The sequence below is a fragment of the Carcharodon carcharias genome, chromosome 2 (genome assembly GCF_017639515.1).
Source record: "Carcharodon carcharias isolate sCarCar2 chromosome 2, sCarCar2.pri, whole genome shotgun sequence".
NCBI classification, from domain to species: Eukaryota; Metazoa; Chordata; class Chondrichthyes; order Lamniformes; family Lamnidae; genus Carcharodon; species Carcharodon carcharias.
In genome coordinates, this window is record NC_054468.1 from 225,271,242 (window position 1) to 225,294,186 (window position 22,945).

General features: G+C 41.3%; 2 protein-coding genes across 7 annotated transcripts in view; one reads left to right on the forward strand and one right to left on the reverse strand.

The window, feature by feature from the left end:
* The window catches only part of ints9 (integrator complex subunit 9), a 46,167-nt gene extending 45,909 nt beyond the window's left edge, over positions 1 to 258 (reverse strand). The window contains exon 1 of the mRNA XM_041181668.1: positions 118 to 258. Coding sequence (XP_041037602.1) covers positions 118 to 126 — 9 coding nt within the window. The 5' untranslated portion in view covers positions 127 to 258. The remainder of the gene's footprint in view (positions 1 to 117) is intronic.
* Positions 259 to 420: 162 nt separating this feature from the next.
* The window catches only part of LOC121269336 (homeobox-containing protein 1-like), a 28,012-nt gene continuing 5,487 nt past the window's right edge, over positions 421 to 22,945 (forward strand). For 4 of the 6 annotated variants that reach the window (XM_041173890.1, XM_041173905.1, XM_041173922.1 and 1 more), the window contains exons 1-7: positions 421 to 688; positions 16,818 to 17,291; positions 18,121 to 18,206; positions 19,681 to 19,791; positions 20,599 to 20,752; positions 21,571 to 21,653; positions 22,289 to 22,384. In XM_041173890.1, the coding sequence (XP_041029824.1) occupies positions 16,828 to 17,291; positions 18,121 to 18,206; positions 19,681 to 19,791; positions 20,599 to 20,752; positions 21,571 to 21,653; positions 22,289 to 22,384 (994 nt within the window). In that variant the 5' untranslated portion in view covers positions 421 to 688; positions 16,818 to 16,827. Of the gene's footprint in view, positions 689 to 12,009; positions 12,153 to 16,817; positions 17,292 to 18,120; positions 18,207 to 19,680; positions 19,792 to 20,598; positions 20,753 to 21,570; positions 21,654 to 22,288; positions 22,385 to 22,945 lie in introns of all 6 variants that reach the window. The other 2 variants (XM_041173897.1, XM_041173913.1) reach the window with 2 other exon arrangements.

Below are 22,945 nucleotides of genomic sequence, written 5' to 3' on the forward strand. Positions count from 1 at the left end.
GACTGCCTTGGCTTTACCTGATCTCACAGCCATCCAATAATAGACAAGCCTCCATGAGGTAACTCCCTCAATCAGTTCTTAAATAAAATAAGGCAGGGAATAAAAGAAAATCCTCACCAGCTTCATTCTTCCCCGTCAAGCAGCAAGGGCCGTTTCCATGGGGAGCTCAGTTCCCCTCCTCCCCTTTCCTGGCCAGGAGGTCAAATGTCAGGGTTCAAGGGAGAAAGCGAGGATGGGGGGGGGGGTGACTTGGCGCCGGCCAAGGGAAGTGAGCATGCGTGGATCCGGCCCGGCCGCAAGGCAGGACGGGATCTGTAGTCCAGCGCTGCCCCGACGGGCGCCCGTCAGAACGGCGGCTGGGTGGGCGTGAGCAACTACACATCCCAGCGACCCCCGCGGGCGCGCCGCGCCGGTGTCGCCCTGTGAGGGAGGGCGGAGGGAGAGCTGGGCCGCCCCTCTCTCTCTCTCTCTCTGTGGGAGTTGATGTTGTTAATCATGGCGGGTGTGAGGCAGACAAAGGCGCTGAGACTCACTTCAGAAGTGCAGGTTTAAGAAAGTTTCCTCATGTGTTTCACTTTTAATTAAAAATATAAATGAAAGAATTACCTCCTTCTGGGGAAAAATCACCCTGGTTATGTTTAAATGGATGAGGCTATTTCTAATAATCACAGAGGAAGCTGAGAAGGTGGTAAGTGTTTTATTTATTTCTGCTGAGAGAGAGAGAGAGAGAGAGGCTGTTTATTTTTAGTTGTGGGAAGTGATTCTTAAGTTTTTTTTTAATGTAAGGCCGCTGTACAGAATGTTGTGTTATGCCTGCAGCCTTGTGTGTGTGTGTTTTCATCTAGCATCGAATCAACTCGGGGCTTGTTAGCAACTGTCAAATTTTAAAGAAAATGCAGAGATTTAAAATAAGAAAGGTGATAATTTAATCAAACACAAACAAAGGTGCTTATTCTTTTTTCCAGAGTGCAATGTGTCAAAATAGTGACTGTTAAACTTAAATCGAGTGAGATGTGACATTTCTGTATAAGGTTTCAATAGCAGTGGGAAGTTAGGAAATGTCCTCATCTGAAGACTCACAAGGGTCATGCAGGCAAGTAAGTTTCCAGTGGACTTTTGCACCAGGCAATCTCACCGTACTAGGTTGACTAATGGCAGGTTTCCATGTGGAGGCAAAACTCCTGTAAAGTCATGAAATATATGTATAACTGAGCCATTCTGGTCTTATATGTTTAAATGTGTGAAAACATCACAGACTAATGTTAGTATTCTGTCAGCATTTATATAGGCAGCACTAGCTAAACCAGTCATGACCTGCTGAGATGGTAGTCATGATAATGAAAACTTATAAATGCCAATCTAAAGATGGGTCTTGAAGATGTCAAAGTGAAGAAGCTGTGACTATTTCCTTTGGCAGCTTGTTCCAATGTGGAATTGTCCTTGGGAAAAATTGTTGATACACTGTCTTGGAAACAAACTGTCTTTATAGTTTGTGTGGATGGCTACCTCGTGTTTTGTCATTACTGCAGGGCACCAGGTACTTGCTTCTGTCAATTCTTTCCAGTCCATTTCATATTTTATAGAACGTGGTTAGTCTATAGTGATTCCCATTCCAAATCTTTGATCAAAGATGTAGCAAAGGATGGTGTCATCCCATGTTATCATCACTTGTTTGAAGCCAGGTAAGTTATGATAAAGATCATAGGTGGCCTGATATTCTTCAAATGTGACTTTTGACTTTCTGTACTGTGATTTACATCTGAGTTTCCATAATCTTATTGTACATATGCTATGGACACTGCCATGGCAATTGGATAGCTTGAAAGTTGAAGGCTCTGCATGCTATCACTCTGCTATATTTGAAGTGAAGAGTGCTCTCGATGTCCACATCAACTTTCCTCCCTCAACTGTTATCAAACACAGATTATCTGGTTGTTCATCTCTTTTGCTATTTGTGCTACATTGCTGTATACAAATTAAATTCCACATCTGCCTACGTAACAAATATTTCAAAAGTTATACATGAAATGTGATTAAATGCTTTACAATTTCTTGTCAAGGTACTTTCTTTTATATTTTTTATTTACTCATTTGAGTCTTCCACTATCTTGTTTTTTTCCTCCTACTTCCATCGTTCCATCTCATTTTCTTTACACTAAATTCAATTTTTAATCTCAATTTTCAAATTTCTTTTACAAAAGTAAAATACCGTGGTTGCTTTAAGTGCTGGGAAGCTGTGCAGTGGAATGATCCTCATTAAATAAGGATTTTAAAGGATCAGAAAATGTAATTTTTTAACTGGATAGCTCCAAATATGCTAAAAATGCATTGGAATTAAAATTGGTACAAGTTTTCTCTGGGTTATTTCATCATATATAGACTTGTACAAAGACAATAGCTGAATACAGTTGAGTTCCTTATTTGTGAGGCAGCTGCGCAAACTTGACTATGAATGGAGTGGCAATGGTGGCTACACGTGGCCTTGTTAGAATGGCTGAAAGCACTTGAGTGAATGAGTGACAAAATTAGATCTGCCCAGAAATGCCTTGTTTAAAAGAAAACTTTTTAGCAGGCTACAATAGAGATGTTTTTGTTTTGTCTCTGCATGGTCACTCTTAAGGCGTTCTACAATTCTAAGCTTCCAGCTCAGGCACAGAGTTCCGTGAAGAGCAGGAAAGTAAAGAAAAAGGCTTTGTGCCAGCACAGAATTGCAAGGTGCTGATTCCAGGAGAAATGCCTTGTCTAGAAATAATGCTTGTGAGAAAGAGTTGTGGTTGGTTTGTTCGTTCTTGTAAATAACGATAAATTATAAGGACATAAAATAAAGCCAGGGATGAGAAATAATCATTCAATTCACTCAATCATTTCAACTCGTCCAGTGAGTCTCCAACTGCATCTTCAACTCCACAATGTCTTCAACTCCTGTCTTGTGTGCTGGATCATTCCAGGGGTTTATCACCAAATGAATAAGGAGATTGTTTCTAAGGTCATTCTGTCTTTCGGGTGAGATGTTAAACTGAGGCTTATTTGCCATCTCAGTTGGATGTACAAGACCCCATGGTGGCATTTTTGAAGAAGAGCAGGGGGTTATCCCCAGTGTCCTGGCCCATGTGGCAGTGGCATAGTGGCATTGTCACTGGACTGGTACTCCAGATACCCAGGGTAATTCTCCGGGGACACGGGTTTCAATCCCACCATGGCAGATGATGAAATTTGAATTCAGTGAAAAATCTGGAATTAAAAATCTAATGATGATATGAAACCATTGTTGATTGTCAGCAAAACCCATCTGATTCATGAATGTCCTTTAGGGAAGGAAATCTGCAGTCCTTACCTGGCCTACATGTGACTCTAGACCCACAGCAATATAGTTGACTCTTAAAATGCCCTCTGAAATGGCCTAGCCAGCCACTCAGCTCTCAAGGGCAATTAGGGATGGGCAATAAATGCAGGCCAACCAGTGACGCCCACATTCCATGAATGAGTAAAAAAAAAAAATCAACGTGACAAATACGTATTATCTGGTCATTATCACATTGCTGTTTGCTGTGTTTCCTACATTACAACAGTGACTGTCCTTCAAAACTTCTTCAGTGGCTGTAAAGCGCTTTGGGACATCCTGAGGTTGTGAAAGGCACTAAATAAATGCAAGTTCATTCTTTTGACATATGGCTGCCAGAGTTCAACAGCATTGAAGGTGAAGTCAGATGAGTGCTTTCTAGAGCCTTAGCATAACCTGTGTGGGTTTATCCCCGTCTTCTGTCTATACATCTCAACATTCTTTTTGCCTTTTAACTATTTCTCCATGTTTTCACAATGTTACATTGTCACCCCCAGGCTGCTTCTCCGCTGACTCTTTGATGCTTCCATTGAATACCTTCGAACACTTTTCTTTCTTCCAGTGATCATTGCTTTGCATTTGGTGGTATTAAATTCCATTTGCTGATTACCTGTGTAAATATGAACTTTTTCACAAGGGCCTAATTGCAATTCTCTTTATTTCAGTGTTTTCTGCAGATTTAGCAAGCTAACAATTTGTTCCTTTTGTCCTGCAATGTAGGATCCGTGCAAAGATTCCCTTGACCAGTTTTGACTTCCTACGTGTAGCACCACCCTCTCACGAGGACACGGTTTCCTATCTTTTTTTTGTCCGGTTTCTTATCCAGTCCCACAATCTTCTCAGGATTTCCATGTATTGTAATTTATTGTAGTTTAACTAGTTCCCTTTCAATTGGGAATTTGTTAAATGTTTTCTGGCAGAACACAAAGCTTGCATCTTATGGCACCTTTCATGTTCTCGAAATCTTCCAAAGCCCTTTACAGCGATTATACTTTTGAAATGTAATCACCATTGTTTTATCTGCAAACATGGCAGCCAGTTTGTGCATGACAAGATCCCACAAATAGTCAATGAGACAAATAATCTGTTGTTAATTGATGTTGGTGGAGAGAGAAATGTTGGCTAGGTCAACAGGAAGACTGCCTGCTCTTTTAATAGTGACATGGGATCTTCTATATCTCTGTGAGCTGCTTTGAAGTGTTAGAACCCATCAAAGATGGGTAAAAGGGGATCTGTCTTCAGTTACTGCTAATACCATTTTTATTTTAATTTTTCAGCCTTTGCCATTTTTCTTTTTATTGCTTTTGGCCGAAACCTAGGTTTGGCCTCTCCTTAGTTACTCAGTCCAGTGTAGGCAAAGCCCATAGTTGTTGTTTGGTCTTGCCTGGATGTTGCTCACAGGATTAGAATCTCCTATTTGTTGGCTGGTAGTGCTGAGTTTAGCAGGTTGTTTACTGATTCAGCTGACTGAAATATAGTTTCCAGTGTATTACTAAGACCAGGGTTCAAAATAAATGGGGGCAGCAAGTGAATTCGTCCTGGAAACCTCACAAATAGCCCCTGAAAACTCAATGGTGAAGGCAAAATATTTAAGAAAGATGCCCCTGTGTATTTTGATTGGAGTAGCAGCAAGCACAGGGACAGAATCTGTGAGGAGCTGCTCCGCTAATCACAGGTTCTGTGTCTCCCTTATTGTTTCTCCAGTTCCTCCACCCACAGATCCCCTTTCTTCCGCTCCTTTTTTTTGTTCTGATTTTACTTTGTTGGGATACCCCCAGTTTTCTTAGGCAGCAGCATGACAGGAATCCACCCTGGGCTATGGTGAGCCCTCCCATCATCTGTTGAGCCCCTTGTCTTTGCAGATGGCAGGGGATGATGCAGGTGGTCTTGTGCTGGGCATCATTGCCAGCCAGCTCAAGGATCTCAGTGCTGGCCAGGGAGACGGGAGCTCTGGCCTCGACATAGCAGGGGTCAAAATATTACTTTCGTGGGCTCCTCTTGAGGTTTTCTTGAGAGTTTCTTTTTGATTTTCAGGAGCTACTTGCTGCTTTTCATGGGCTCCTTTTTCATTCTATCTGCTCCTTTATTGGGTGATGCAGTCACTTAATAACATTACTTTCTGTATTTGTGTTGAATTTTTTTTATCGTTTCCTTCTTTAGATAAGAGAGCACAAATACTCAAGATTGTATATTTATTATAAATAAATCTCCCATGTTCCATTTCCAAAATGAAAATTCTAAATACTTGGCACAAGATTACTTGTTGGAAATGAGACTCCCACACAGCCCTTGGGCATTGGGTAGGGAGGAGGTGAAAGTGCAGGTATTCTTTCTCCTGCATTTGCATGGGAAGATGCCTTGGGAAGTTTATAAGCTCTGTGTTTCTAAAATACAAACATATTGTAGAAAGGATCTGCCTCGTCTGTGGTCTTACTGCATGACTGACAGACTGACATTCCATTTTCGCTGTCTATAGATAAGTTAAGTTTATGTTGCTGTCGACTGGCCGTATGTATTTTTTTCTCACTGAAAAGCTGATTTGAAAATGTAGTGCTTGACAGAGTTTATAGCAAATCCCCTGATAGTTATATTAGCCCACCACAACATAAAGACACTTTCTCTTATTACGTGTCAAAGGAAACCCTTTTGTAATAAAAACGTGATCTGCTGAAATCATCAATGTCGACTGAACACATTCCACTTTGTTGAAATTAAGTGAACTAGACATTGGTCGTCCTACGTTTTAGGTTTTACTTGTTTTATTGGAAACTGCTCATTTCATAAGGCATTTATATGTTTGGTAAATGGTGCAGACTGTTTATTGGATTAGACAGTGGAGCAGGGAAAAATTCACACCATTCTGATCTTCATTGTGTGTAGATATACTTTCAAAACTCGTCGGCAACCTCACTATACCAGCTGAGCTTAGTTCAGGTCACGGGTTCTATATGTTGTCTGTGAGCATTAACCAGCAAATAACAGTAGTTAAGAATGTAAATCTGGATGAAATATCTCACCTTCTAATTTGGCATTTGCGATTAGTAAGTGAGTTCACAATACCAAGCTGATTAAATTCCTGTGCTGTACACCCCAAAATTCTTTCAGTCCACCTCTGAAATATGTATATAAAAAAATTGAGGCTTGCTCGGCAGGGTGGGGAGAGTTCTACACTTCTCTGTCTGGTTTACACCTTACAAGGGTCGCCATGCTATGAAACCCTCTAGTTTTTTTTTGAAACAAGCACATCAGTTCTGCCCCAAGAAGACACAGTTCCTTCACGCATCACTGACCTAGGCAGCGCGCCAGTAAGCTTCCTTCCTCAAAATCGGTTGCATAACTGCTCCTCCAATCAGAGATTCTGTCTCTAGAGGAGCAGCAAGATCTGGAGAGACAGAATCTGTGATTGGAGGAGCAGCTCCTCACAGATTCTATCTCTCCCACATATGGGGGCAACTTTTCTTTCAATGGTTGCCCCCGTGATTGAATTTTCACAGGAGTTTTGGGGGAGAATTCTTCTGCCACTGTGTATTTTGAGCCCTGCAGCGTAGTGACTCCTGTGCAGTAGCCGGTGGATGCGGCTGATGGGGAACTGGAGACTGGCCCTGGAAGAGCGGGACTTGGCTTTGCCCCAAGTAGGTGCAAGACACTGGGGCCACTGCCTGTCAGGGAGGAGCTGCTGCAGGCTCCATGCTCTCTCTTGTCCTATGCTTGCTAGTCCCTGGCTCCAGGCCATTGGGGATCTGTCTATAATAGTGTATGGGCTTGGCTTCAGCTGGGTGGGTTTGCACTTTGGGAGCGGCTGGCACTGGTGGGCAGCAGCCCAGACTGTGTAAGTCCCTCTCTCACCATAGAGGAAGTGGAGAGAGGTGGTAGACCATTATCTTGTGCTTCTGTTTTATTAAATTCTGTTCCGTAACTTGGTACTTTGAACTGACGTTTCTATCAAGGTGTTATCTATCCTGCACTGTGAGGAAATATTCATCTAAGTTGTCACTGTGGCTCAGTTGGCTTATAGTTGAAATTCTTGATCAGATTACAATATTTAATCTCATTCCTTATGCTAAACTTTTTCTGTAGATTTACACCTATGCTCTTTCTCTGTAGCCCTGCAATTTCTGTTTCATTGCATCAAATAGTTGGAATTTGAGATGAATCTGATCTTAGTTTATTATTGTAAATTGGGAATTGTATTTAGAATCCAAATATGAGAGAAAATACCAAGGAACTAAGAATAGTATCCTGAACTTATGTGAAAGTGAAAAAGGATCTCCCGAAAACCAAAAAGTAGCCCTCAAAAATCTCAAGATGGTATCTTGGGGGATAGGGGATGCAGAATTTGGCCCCTGATTAAGTTCCAACATAATTGGGTCCAGTGATTTTATGTAGAATTGACAGCATAAACAAGCCATTCAGCCTAACCAGTCTGTGCCAGTGTTTATGCTGCACACGAGCCTCCTTCCACCTTACTTCAAATCCCCCTACCTGAATCTCCTTGTTTGTATTTAAGTGGTGTAGTGGTAATGTCACTGGGAGAGTAATCCAGAGGCCCAGGCTAATGCTTTGGGAGCGTGGGTTCAAATCCCATCATGGCAGCTGGCAGAATTTAAATTCTATTAAATCTGGAATTGAAAGCTAGTTTCAATAATCTGACCAAGAAACTATCATCAATTTGTTATTAAAAACCCATCTCGTTCACTAATGTCCTTCAGGGAAGGAAATCTGCCATCCTTGCCCAGTCTGGCCTATGTGTGACTCCAGAACCACAGCAATGTGGTTCTTAACTGCCCTCTGCAATGGCCTAGGAAGCCACTTAGTTCAATAAATGCTGGCATTGCCAGTGATGCAGTCATCCCATAAAAGAATAGCTAAAAAAATTAAGAAATGGAATAAATTTCTCAGAAAATATTAAACATTGTGAAGGAAGTGCCCTCCCTATTTGTCAATATAACAAACATGGCACCAAAAAAAATCATTTTTCATAAAGAATGCTTGAGAGAGACAGTTAGAGCCATACAACAAGAACTCTTAATATCCAGAAGGCTGGGGGTGTCACCACTAGAAGATTTATTATCTTGGCTCGCTTTCTTTTTCTGCTTAATTAGTACCTTTTAAGAGAGAAAATAATCAGGTGTAAATGCAAATAGACTTCCGCCATCTTCTCCATCTTTCAGCTGGGAGTTTGGAAAATGAGTGTCAGTGTACTATTTGCCCATAGGGGCATCTCAGCTGAACCCAATCCTGTTGTTATGTAGGGTTTTCAGCAGTTATTGGGTAGTGATTAACGCCATCAAAGCAGATTAGTCAGCCATGTCATCTTTCATTGTGGAACTTTGTATTTAAAATGCCCTCCCTATTTGTCAATATAACAAACATGGCACCAAAAAAAATCATTTTGCATAAAGCATGCTTGAGAGACACAGTTAGAGCCATATAACAACTCTTTCCTCTTCCCCATCTTTTGTAATGTTTCTACAGGGTGTGCAAAGCCCACTTCCCACCACCTAGGTGCACTGAAGAACCAATGGCTGGAGAGCTGTTGTTTCCCAGCGAAATTTCTGTTCATCTTTATTCTCTCATTCCATCTGTATAGTTACAAGAGACAGAGAAGTAAGCAAGCAAGTGTTTAAAGGTGAAGAGGATGACATTATTTTCATAATTCAATTTTGAAACAAAATCACCGCTTAATATTGAAGTCAATTAATTATCCACTTATAATAAAAACAAAAAATGCTGGAAATACTCAGCAACTCGCACAATATCTGTGTAAAAGAGAAACAGAATTGAAGTTTTGGGTCAATGATCTTTCATCAGAATGGGAGCAGGTGTGATCTGTTGGGGAAAAAAAGCAGCAAAGAGGCAATTAAAATATTGCACAGAGTGAGGGAAACAAAGTGGGAGAAATTATTTTACAGGCAAATTTAGATTCAATAATGGTATCCGAGACCTGGCTATAAGCTGGGCAAGAAGGGGGAAAAAGACAATTGTGATCTAATATTAGGAGTAATCGAAAAGATGGCAAAGGAGCTGATGTGGCAATACTGGCTTGTAATACAGGAAATACATAAGGGCTGATGTAGACCAAGTAAAGGAGATAGGCAGATTCAAAAAGGTTTGATTGAAAGATTTACTAAGTGCCAGGGACTGAACAGGATACACCCAAGGAAGACACGGAAGTCCTAAAGATGATATTTCAGAGCTCCATTTTGTGGATATTTACTGCACATCTTAAAATCTTGGGAAGGAACTGGAAGACAAGCTTTAGCAAGCATAAATGATCCATTTTATGAGCTATCCTAAATCAGTGTAGCTATTAGCGCACTCAGGATTGTTCAGCAAATGCTGCCTAATTGCCGCTTTTTGAATTACCAGGGAGCTTGGGGAGCCTATAGTTTCCTGTTGTTTTGTCCATGGCAATGCCTTGGTCAGTTAGAGTCCACGTACCAACAGCACCCTTTTCTCCTGTAGTATAAATTATGATCAATTGAAATTTCGCATTTTTGCATTGTCACGATGAGTGCATGACGAAAAGCTTCAGCAGCATGTCTGTCTTTTCACCAACATTCAAGACAAGCTCTGCAGTAGGATTAGAAAAATAAACAAGAATGTCAGGATTATTGGTGTGGGAGATTTCAATTACCCACTTATCTATTCGGACCAGAAGAGGGAGTAAATGGAGAAATAGGAATAGAATTACTAAAGCGTGTAGAGGATTCCTTCCTCTGAGGGAGGAGTTGTTTCTATAGATTTGGTATAGGTGATTAAATAGATCAGGGAGATGCGCTGAATGTGAATGAGCACCTTGGGAATAGCGACCCAATATGATATGGTTTAAGATTCAACTGGAAAGGGAAAAACACAGAACAAGCGATTAGGTTACAACATCCTTTAGAAAGATGAAGAGCAAACTAGCTGAGGTTTGAGGAGAAATTGGCACACAGGACCGTGTAGCAACAGTGAGACTTTTTTATTAAAGAGGTTGTAAAGGTACAGATTAATATTTCATTTTAAAAGGAAGCTATTTGCAATGCCTTGGATAAATAAAGGATATTAGAAATCAGTTACAATTTAGAAAAAGAATAAAAGAAAAAATCATGAGAAAACTAAAAGAAAACATGGACATTTAATTGGTTAAGATTGGGATTGGAAAGCCAAGCCAAGGGGACACAGTAGAAAGAACATTAGTAAAAGGGAGGTGGAACCCCTGAGAAGACAGAATTGCCAATTTGCAGGCGATTAAAATGGTGAGGTACTGTAAGTAATTTGCACCGCTCTTTAGTAAAGGGGTTATCAGAAAGCAGTTAATCCTGAAGTTGAGAGTAAACTAAGTGATAGACAGTGGAGATGATAGGGGAGATGGCATTGTGGCGGTAATGTCACTGGACTAGTAATCCAGAGGCCCGGGCTAATGCTTTGGGGACATGGCTTTAAATCCCACCATGACAGCTGGTGGAATTTAAAATTAAATTAATAAACCTGGAATATAAAGGTAGTTTAAGTAATGGTGACCGTGACAACTGTAATTGTTGTAAAAGCCCATCTGGTTCCCTTTAGGAAAGCTGTCATCCTTACCTCATCTGGTGTATAGGTGACTCCAGATGCACAGCAATGTGGTTGGCTCTTATCTGCCCTCTGAAATGATTTAGCAAGCCGCTCAGTTCAAAAGCAATTAAGGATGGGCAACAATTACTGGCCTTGTCTGTAACACCCACATCCCGTGAAAGAATTTAAAAAAACCGATGATGGATTAAGAAAGTATAGATTGGTTAGTTGGGGTAAAGCAAGTGGAATTGGCAAGGCCTGATGAATACATCCTGGTATCCAAAAGGAGGAAGTTTCAGAGGCCCTATTTGTGTGTTGAAAGACTAGAGGTTACTAGTATGGTACCCGTTTTTAACAAGGGTGCTAATCGAAGTAATTACAGAGCAACTAGTTAGGGAAAATATCAGTGTCTTAATTAAGGATGAAATTACCACGCATCTAAAAGAGAAATTAGAAGTACTCAGCACAGATTCCTAAAGGGATGACTGTGCTTGACTGGTAGGATTCTTTTGGGAAGTAACACACATGCAGGGGCTGTCGCTGATGTGGACTTTTGGAAATACCTTGACAAGATACAGGGTATCACTTGGTGGGTGATTGTTAGAGAAGAGTTTTGGACTTAGGAGGAGGTTAGAAATATGGATTAAAAATTGGTTCAAAAGGATAATACTGAGTAGTAGGTAAAGAGCAGTTGGAATGGGCAGTGACGTAGGAACATGGGAACAGGTACCCATTTGGCCCCTTGAGCCTGCTCCATCATTCAATTAGATCATGGTCGATCATCTACTTCACCATTTTCCCACACTATCGTCATATTCCTTGATATCTTTAACATCTAGAAATCTATCGATCTCAGCCTTGAATGTACTCGACAACTGAACCTTCGTAGCCCTCTCGGGTAGAGAATTCCAAAGATTCACCAACCCTCTGAGTGAAGAAATTCCTCCTCATCTCGGACTTAAATGACCTTCAACCTATTCTGAGACCGTGTCCCCCTGATTCCAGACCACCCTCCTGCATCTACCTTGTTGAGTCCCGCAAGAATTTTCTATGTTTCAATGAGATCACCTCTCATGCTGTGCCGGCATTCAGACTTGCTTCCATTTCTGTTCAATTCTGTCTTTATCAAGGATCAGGATATTGGCCCAGGGGAATTGGTGTCAAAGTTTTAAGCTGATGCCAAGAACACAAGCTGGAGTTAATTCTTCAGAAGAGCAAAGGAAGCTGCAAGAGGATATTGATAAGATGGAGGAATAGGCTACAAAAAAAAGTGGCAAGTAACTGTGAAGTGAATACATTTAAGCAAAAAAAAAGCAATAATTATGCTCTGAATCTACATATGCTGGGTACTGAGTAAGGGCAGAAGGATTTTTTTTGGAGGGGGCAGCTTCATAGGACATTAAAGCCATTCAGATAAAGCACTTTTAGGTGAAAAAAAGGATGGAAATTTATCACTAAATATAGAATAAAAACAGAGATGAGCTTTTAAAAAATAAACTTCAGCTAGAATACCGTTTGTGGTATTGGGCTTTAAACTATAAGACAGATCAAGAGGATACAATGCAGATTCTCTACAATGCTGCTTGGTATGAAGAAATGTAAAGATCAATTTTAAAAAAACTGGGCCCTTAACAGCAGATTACAGGTGATGTAAGAGTTTAAAATATTGAAAGGATGAGAAATGGAGGATAGCAGTAAACAATCTAGCCACAGATCTGGAGCAATGGGCCATACATACAAGATAAAATGCAAGAGCTTTAGAACAGAGGGCAAGAGAAATCTCTTCACACATGCAATAAGTTGTGTGCTGTGGAATTCACTTCAAGGTTAGTGGTAGAGGCCGAGGTGGTGTCAATTTTTAAGGTTAGATTAGATAAGTAGATGAAGGAAAATGTGATTAGGACTATATGCTTGCTTTATTCCCTCATGGCATGTGGGTGTCACTGGCAAGGCCAGCATTCTTTGCCCATCCTTGTCAACTGCTCAGTTCAAGGGCAATTTAGGCCATTTCAGAGGGCAGTTTAGAGTCACTCCCGTGGTTCTGGAGTGATAGGTAGGCCAGACCAGGTAAGGATGGCCGATTTCCTTCGCTAAAGGACGTTAATGAACCAGTTGGGTTTTTTTTTTAAACAACAATTGATGATAGTTTCATGATCACCACTACTGAGACTAGCTTTGTATTCCAGATGTATTAATTGACTTTAAAATCCACCAGCTACCTTGGTGGGATTTGAACCCTTGACTCCAGAGCATTAGCTGGGATCTCTGGGTTATTAATCAAGTGACATTACCACTGCACCACCATCTCCCCTTGCAGGGAGATTTGGCCTCTATCCATTTTGTAACCTCTGTGCAAGATATTTAAGCAATTTCAATAATTGAATTAAAAATCTCCTTGGTAATATTGTTGATGTAGAGACCAGCTTGGAACTATTATCTCTGTGCCAGGAATGAGAGTTCTAGACATTGGGTCTTTTTGTAGGTAGATTTTAGAGCACACATTATTTACAGCACACACACTGATGCAAAGGAGATGGGCAATCTTGTGTAACAGTTGCAGCACCCAATACAGTGTCTCCCTAACTCAGCGGGAAGGCCATTATATCACCTCCTTTATTCTATGAACTTTATCCTTAGTCTAACCACCATGAGCATTATAAAACAAAATATAACACCACATGAGGAGATATTAGCACAGGTGACCCAAAAGCTTGGTCAAAGAAGTAAGTTTCAAGAAGTATCTTAAAGGAGGTAAGTGAGGTAGGGAGGAGAGAGCTTTAGGGAGGGAATTCCAGAGCTGAAGGCCTAGGTAGCTGAAGGCCTGTCCAGTTAAAATTTGGGATGCTCAAGAGCTCAGAATTAGAGGGAGCGCAGTTATCAGAGGGTTGTAGGGCCAGTGGAAATTACATAGATAATGGAGGGCAAGAAATGGAGGGATTTGAAAAGAAAGATTGAGGCATTGCTGAACCACGAGCCAGTATAGGTCATGGAGCTCAGGAGCAATGGGTGAGTGGGGATTTGGTGTGAGTATCAAGTCTGGAGGTAACAAAGGCATGGATGAGGGTTTAGCAACAGAAGAGCCGAAGTAGGAGTGAAGTTGGGTGATGTTATGGAGGTCGAAATAGGCAGTCTTCGTGATGGTGCAGCATGGGCATGTGGTTGACCCCAGCATAAGCTGGGGTCAAATATGACACCAAGGTTGTGACAGTCAGTGTTTCAGCTTCAGTTGCCAGTGAGAGGAATGGAGATGGTGGCTAAGGACTAGTCAAATCACAAAACAACTATCTTCATGGCATCAATGATATGACTTCGTAAGGGGACTTGAGATTTGGGCTGATTTTTGGCCCTTTTTTCAGAATGCTGTTGTCAATCAATTAGGAAAAGTTGTCTGTCTGTTAACAAAATGGTGTCTTTATCATGAAATAGATTTTCTAAGATAATCTTTTCTGCTAGCGTTCAAAATAATTATCACTAGATTTGACTGCAGGGAAATGCTCATACGGTCTATGTTTACTGAAAGACAACAATTAAGCATTTTGTCCTTATAACCTTGTGTTACGTTGAGACAGTGTTATGTATCATGAGAGTGAATTGCTAATTGTGACAGGTCAGTCGCACAGTGGATGCAGTTTGAAGTAATGAGTTGAGAGTATGGGACATGTGCAGTGGCACAACCTAAAAACACATTTGGGCCCGTGTGTGTGTTTCCCCCATTTGTAGCATATTGAAACTGCCATTTAAAGGGATACTTCAGAATACACAGAATAGATACATTCCAACAAGAAAGAAAAATTCCAAGGGGAGGGTCTACCATCCATGGCTAACTAAAAAAAGTTAAAGATAGTCTCAAACTTAAAAAAAACCATATAATTGTATAAAGATGGATGGCAGGTCAGAAGATTGGACAGAATATAAAATAACAGCAAAGAGTGACTAAAAGACTAATATGGGAAAAAATAGAGTACGAGAGAAAGCTAGCTAGAAATATAAAGACAGGCAGTAAGAGTTTCTATAGATATTTAAAAAAGAGTTAAAGTGAGCATTGGCCCTATAGAAAGTAAGTCTGGGGAAATAATAATAGAAAATAAGGAAATAGCAGATGAATTGAAGAGTACGGTACTCTGCATCGGTCTTCACTTCAGAGGATACAAGTAACATCCCAGAAATAGTTGGAATTGGGAGGGAGGAACTCAGGAAAATTACAAACAACATGGAAGTGGTACTTAGCAAATTGTTGGAACTGCATGTTGACAATCTCTGGGTCCTGATGGACTTCATCCTGGGTCTTGAAAGAAGTGGCTAGTGAGATAGTTGATGCATTGGTTTTAATTTTCCAAAATTCACTAGATTCGGGGAAGGTTCCATTAGATTGGAAAATAACTCCTTTATTCAAAAATGGAGGGAGACAGAAAGCAGGAAACTATAGGCCAGTTAGCTTAACATCTGTCATAAGGAAGTCGTTAGAAGCTATTATTAATGATGTTATAGCAGAGCACTTTGATAAATTCAAGGTAATCAGACAGAGTCAACATGGAAATCATGCTTAACCAATTTATTGGAGTTCTTTGAAGGAGTCACAGGTGCTGTGGATAAAGGGGAACTGGTGGATGTGTTGTACTTAGATTTTCAGAAGGCATTTGATAAGGTGCTTCATCAAAGGTTATTGCAGAAAATAAAAACTCATGGTGTCGTAGGTAACATTGGCATGGATAGAAGACTGGTCAGTTAACAGGAAAGAGTAGGCATTGATGGCTGATTTTTTGGTTGGCAGGATGTGACAAGTCAAGTGCTGGGGCCTCAACTCTACAATTTATATAAATGATTTGGATGAAGGGACCGATGGTATGATTGCTAAATTTGCTGATGACGCAAAGGTAGGTAGGAAAGTAAGTTGTGAAGGGCACTAAGGAGGCTATAGAAGGATATAGATAGTTTAGGTGAGGGGGCAAAGATCTGGCAACCGGAATATCGTGTAGGAAAATTTGAGTTGTCCATTTTGGCTGGAAGAATAAAAAGGAGGCATATTATCTAAATGGTGAGAGATTGCAGAGCTCTGAGATGCAGAGGGTATCCTGATGCATGAATTACAAAAGGTAAGTATGCAGGTGCAGCAAGTAATTATGAAAGCCAGGAGAATGTCATCATTTATTGCAAGGTGAATTGAACATGAGGGAGGTTATGCTTACACAGGGCATCAGTGAGACCACATCCGGATTACTGTGTACAGAATTTATCTCCTAATGCACTTACATCTTTTCTTAAATAAGAAGTCGTTCAGAGAAGGTTTACTAGATTAATATCTGGAATGGGTGGTTTATCTTATGAGGAAAGGCTGGACAGTACACACTTGTATCCACTGGAGTTTAGAAGAGTAAGAGGTGACTTGATTGAAGGGGACTTAACAGGGTGAATGTAGAAAAGATTTTTCCTCTTGTGGGAGATTCTAGAACTCGGCGTCACTTTCAAAATAAGGGGTTGCCCATTTGGGACAGATGAGGAAAATGTTTTGCTCAATGCTGTGAGACTTTGGCATTCTCTTCCTCACAAGGTGGTTGAGGCAGAGTCCTTGAATATCTTTAAGGCAGGGGTAGAAAGATTCTTGGTAAGCAAGGGGATGAAAGGTTATCGGGCGTAGGCAGGAATATGAGGGTGAAATCAGATCAGCCATGATCTTGTTGTATGGTGAAGCAGGCTTGAGGGACTGAGTGGCTTAAATCCTGCTCCTAATTTGTATGTTTGTATGATATACTAGATAAACTCCTGGGCCTTGATGATAACATTCAGTCGTGAAAGTTAATTGAGCCACTTCTTAATGGAATGCAAAAGATACGGTGGGATGGTGGTAACCAAATGGTTCATCTCTTTAGGCATAATAAGGTTGTTCTGTTGATTCACCATTGAGGTTTTAGTAAATTATTTTTTTCCGTGTTCTATACAGCAGTAACATAATGTCACACTACACAGACGAGCCTAGGTTTACAATCGAACAGATTGACTTGTTGCAGCGTCTTCGAAGGAGTGGAATGACAAAGCGTGACATAATAAATGCGCTGGAGACCCTGGACCGGCTTGACCAGGAGCACACTGAGAAATTCGGCAAAAGGCATAGCTACAATAACAGTTCCTATGGCAACAGCAACAACGTCCCCGCATCGTCCTCAACAGTCACGGCCGCGACGCAGACCCAATACAGTGGCGCATCGCCGTCTCCGAGTAACAGCTACGACACTTCTCCACCGCCGTGCAGCACTAACCTGAACGGACGGGAGAGCGTTAACAGTGAGAAACTGCCGGTGGCAAACGGCAGGCTGTCACCCAACCGTTTCCACAGTAACAGTAGCCAGAGGATGGGGAGTTCCCACACATTGGAAGAGGAGACAGACCTAGAAGAAAAGGTTGAGGAGCTCATGAGGTTAGTTGAAATAACTAATAGTAATAACTATTTTGCTGTTGAGGATTGATACACCAATGGCAGCCTTTTTAAGACGATGGTTTGTGCTATGGTGGTTAACTCTGTGTTAAGCATCGCTTGGTGTGGCTCTGGAGTCCCATTCTGGCATGGCATAATACGCAAGAAGCTAGAAAGGTAAGCAACACCTTTGTTTTAAATCCGAGCGTGATAGATTTTTGCTAGCCAAGAATATTGAGGCGTATGGAATCACAGCAGGTACATAGAGTTAAGATACAGGTCAACCGTGATCTCATTCAATGTCAGAACAGGCTTGAGGAGCTGAACAGCTTCCTCCAGTTCCTATGCAGTAATATCACTGCGATTTCAGTGCAATGGACATGTATAATTCTACTTAACACATAGCAGGACACAGATTCTGTCCTCTCAAATTTGGCTTGTGTCTGTATGGATTTATCATTGGCACACCTCCCAGCACCTGATGGGAAACACTTGACTAATGGTGGAATGCTAAATAGACTGAGAGGCACTAAAGAGAACTGACCAACATGATTTATTTTGAAACAAAAAGGTTGAATGGAGAAATGAGCTTTGTGTGCAATTAAACGTGGGGATGCTCGCAGTGTTGCAATCTGCTGCCTGAGTCTTTATATGGCGGAAAGATCTCTCATTGACTAATAATAAGATACCTCTGTGTTTCAATGGCTTGATTGACCAGCCCATACCTTGCTTGGAAATAGAAGTGGAAAGGTACGCAATCTCTGAAACTTAGAAACATTTCCTAGAAGCCTTTAATGTTTTCTTTTCCCCCCCTGTTCTTTACGTTCTGTAGGAGGGACAGCACTGCTGTTAAAGAAGAGATAAAGAGCTTTCTTTCTAATCGGATGATTTCCCAGACTATTGTGGGCCAGGTCACAGGTGAGGAGGCGGCCAGCCAACTTGTGCTTGAGATTGGTGTATTTTTAAAAAGAAAAAAATACTCACAACACTTCAAAACTGCAGACCCAACTTTACATACTTAAACATAACATTGTGAATGTGTCAGATCTTTGAAAGTTAATGTAAAATTTCTCAATTATCATGGGGCCTGCTAGGTAAATTGTAACTTGCCACCAAGCTTTGCAAAAAAATGCTCAACCCTCCTGCTTTGTCCAGTTAACATGAGCATGGAGAACAGGAACAAGCGGCAAAGAGTGGACAAGAGTCCAGGCAGCAAAAACACCACTGGAATCGAGAAGGTCCATTATTTAGGGAATGTCCAGCCCAGTATAGGGTGTCATTAGCAAGTTTGTTAGCATTGCAGCTACATGCAGCATTTGAGAACTTCCTTCCAATTTGAGTTTAAAATTTTAAAACTCCCTCCATATTTGTGGCTGAGGAGGATGATAGCCTAAAGCTCGCTGCTGAAGGGCTGCCGTGGCAGAATAGAACAAACAAATTTGCATTTATATATCCAGAAGTGCTTCCCAGCTGACAATTTTAAAATATAACACAAAAACAGAAAACGCTGGAAATACTCGGGTATCCAAGGATGCTGCCATAGCCTGCTGAGTATTTCCAGCATCTTCTGTTTTTATTTCTGATTTCCAGAATCTGCAGTATTCTCCGTATCAATTAGAATTTTTAAAAAAACTGTTTTGAAGTGCATTCACCATTAAAACTTATTAACCGGTCTTTCATCTCATTGCTGTAGGTAGGATGTTGTTGGTGTCAAAATGACTCTTACATTTTCCTACAGCTCACCGCTGCCTTCTCAAGGGCAACTTAGGGATGGGCAATAATTTCTGGCCCAGCCAGCAAAGCCTACACCCTGTGAATGAATTAAATAACATCACAGTAGTCACTGTACTTCAGAAATAATTCATAGTGCGAAACACTTCATTCATCTCATAAATTAACTTCTCTTTTAATTCACTCTTTACGACCCAACATTTCCCTTACCCTAACTAACTAAATGCTGTCCAGATCAAGCGGTCGTGCAGTTGCAGGATTCATTTTTTTTTCAAGAAACGTGTCATTCTTCAATAGTTGGGGTGCTGAAAACACCCCACACCCAAACCCTCTCCCCTGACTTGAGGAAAGGACGCATGATCCTTGCCTCTTGCTCCTTATCCCTACCCGCCAACTCAGGCTGAATGTTGGGACAGGACGGGATCGAGCTCGGCTACAAAGTCCCGCACAGCCTGGAGCCATTTATTGTGTAGACTCAGGATGGTGGGAATCAACAGTAATGGTTACTCGGGCGAGGTACCAGAATGCTGCTGAGGGTTCGATGGGATTATTCCTAGGCAAGAGACTAGGACAGGAGCAGGTAAATTAACCAAAGTAAAAACACGCAACAGCTCAAAGTGTGTGCAGCATTAACTAGGGGGCACCTTTTCTGTGGTTGCAGGAATGAGTCGAAGCTTCATTTCTCAGTGGCTATTGCAGCAGGGACTAGATATGAGTGAACCCAAGAAGCGGACGTTATACAGATGGTATCTCCTGGAGAAGATTAATCCAGGTATTGGATAACTCCATTTTTTTTAAACACACAAAACAACCCTGAATTGCCAAGAGCACAGACTTTCATGTCTCAGACTAGTTCTATATGAGGCCCTCAGATGAGACCTATCCCCAGGGTGGACTCAATTGCAGTAGACATTTGGACACAGCACGAATAGGCTGCTGACAACGGTGACAACAGTCGGGATTTGAAATATTGTTGCATTTCTTTTCCCACGGGAATCACAGTTACAGATAATAGTCAGTGTCTACAGCCAACTCTGTGAACTTAGGATGGAAACTCCAGTCACCAGATTTGAATGAACCCAGAGTGTTTGTATTTGATACCAATTTTCCTTTCAAGACACTAAGGCGAATGGATCAAGATGCAGGACTCCACCAAGATTGAAAAAGACCAGAAAGAAAGGGCAAATATGGCAAAAAGTGGTAACCATGTAACAAGCTTGGGTTTGATTATAGCAGGAAGAGAAGGCATGGGAGGTGAAAAGTTCCAGTTTGAGGGCCTAGGAATCAATAAGTTAGAGTTGGAGATGGTCATTGATATAAAGTTGTCTTTAACCCTACAACCACAAGATTATCATGGTTTTGAATATTGCTTCAGTTGGCTGGCTTCTTGAGGATGAATATTTTGCATTTAAACAGATGGGTCTGGGACAGAGACCAGAACTGAAATATCAAAGCCAAAGATGTGAAGGTTTTGAAACTTGCACCCAGCCATGGGATGGGAGACTTGTTCAAAAATCTTCCTCCAGTCCTTGGAGCTGATACTTTGATCGTTAAGTGTCTTTCCTTTTCTTGTTTGGAGGAGCTACCTTAAACATGAGGCCAGCCTCATCCACCACGGAGGAACCAGAGTGGAAACAATCGACGCCACCCATTGGCGCCACATCGGGCAACTTCCGTCTTCGAAGGGGCAGCCGATTCACCTGGCGGAAGGAGTGCCTGACTGTCATGGAAAGGTACCTGGTTAAAGCACTGCTCCCTGAGCTCTTTGTTCCATTACAGGTTCATTGCATTGACATACATCCCATGCACGTGATGCATTATGATAGCATGAGAGTCTGATATTAAATGCTTGAACAGTTGCTGCAGGTTGAGTGCAAACACATCATCCTGAGGTATTGCCGACAGAAGTGCAGAGAGCATTTATCTATCAATAGCTGTACAAATACAGTGTTCCATATTGGATTAGGAAATGGGTTTATGCCACACAAGAGGGTTAATTGCTAAATGATGCATATGTACTTATCTTAACCCCTCCTCCCCCTTTTTTCCCCTGAAAAAACTGGATGGCTCACTTATTGCATTAATCGTTATCAAATCTATCATATCGTTCTTCAAAATGGTGTTGAGCAAGGCTATACTGCAGGTGGGCTTCACTGAATTCCCATTGTTCCTTTCATGTTCAGCTCTTCATTTCAGTCATGCTGTACAAAAATTGCAGAGTAGCCCTTTAACTTGTGCTGGAGACTGATTCAGTCCCAGCTCCCCTGTAGCGGTGTCAGTTTCTGTCGCTCCGACAACCAACTGACTCACAACGCTTGGGAGGGACACGAGTGAGGAGCATGGTCAGTCACCAGAACTGCGATAGCTGCACAGTTAAGAAACCCACATCTGAACTTTAATCTGTTGTAGGATGTTGCTTAAAGTACCATCTGTACCAGATCTACACATTCATAACAACCATGAGAATTTTTGCAAGTAAACCACTGGTCTTCATTTTGTTTCTATCTGTAAGTTGTAATATTGAATCTGTAACCTGCCTTCCTTCATTTAGTTACTTCAATGACAACCAATACCCAGATGAAGCCAAGAGAGAGGAGATTTCAAATGCTTGCAATGCAGTCATACAAAAGCCAGGTAAAGAGCTGTGCGTTCAAGAAAGAAACCATTTTAGACCTCCAAAATAGTGTCGACTGTAAAGTGGGTAGCCCTCTTGTCACTCTAAGTCAAAGTTGTGGGTCCATATCCCACTCCAGAAACTTAAACACAGAAGTCTTGGTTGATGCTCCAGTGCATACTAAGAGAGTGCTGCAGTGTCAGAGGTGACATTTTTCTGATGAGAAGTTAAACTGAGGCCCTGTCAGCTCTCTCAGGTGGACATAAAAGATCCCATGGCATTACTTTGAAGAAGAGCAAGAGAGTTATCCTCAAACATCCTGCCCCCCCAACAAACTACTTCTCTCTGCTCCTTTAAGACACTCATTAAAACCTACCTCTTTGACCAAGCTTTTGGTCATCTGTCCTATTATTTCCTTACATGGCTAATTTTGCTCTGTAATGCTCCTGTGAAGTGCCTTGGGCTGTTTTATTACGTTAAAGGCACTATATAAATACAGGTTATTGTTTTAAGACAAGTTCTGCAGCAGTACCACTGGACAGCACCATTCAGCTTTGGTGCAGACTGCAGGCTGCTTCCCATTCCCATATCCACAGTTAGAAAGTGGCTGCTTGTTTTCTGCAGATTCGAGTGACACATTTTGCTGTTGTTGTAGGTAGGAAGCTGACCGAGTCTGAACGAGTGACCCCTCTGAAAGTGTACAACTGGTTTGCCAATCGCAGAAAGGAGATCAAGAGGAGAGCGAACATTGGTAATGTTGTTGGAAACGGTAGAGTTTAGTAAAAAAAACCTCTCAGAAAGCAAGCTCCTGATCTACAGTCAAATCTGTAAGCAGGTTATAATGTCACTGTTCTTTTGGCTTAGTGATAACAAGAGAATGACAGAATATGCGAGAGAGAAACAGGCCATTTGGCCCAACTAGTCTTTGCTGGTTTTCATACTCCACAATGGCCTCCTCCCATTCCATCTGCCTTGTTTCAGCCTTTCAGCATATTTTTCTATTCCTTTCTCCTGTACTCATCTAATTTCCTTTTGAAAGCATTTAAGCTATTTGCCTCAGCCACTTTAACTACTTTAAGAAATTTCCTCTTCTTTCTTTGCAAACATTCACTCCACATTTACCTCGTCTAACCCATTCATAATTTTAAAGGCCTCTATCAGGTCTTCTATTTTCTAAAGAGAAAAGCCCTAATCTAGTCAATCTTTCCCCCTAGCTATGATCTCTCAGTTCTGGTGCTAGCCTTGTAAATCTTTGCTGCACTCTCTCGTGCTTCAATGTTCTTTTTTGGATTATGGATTACAGCATTAACTA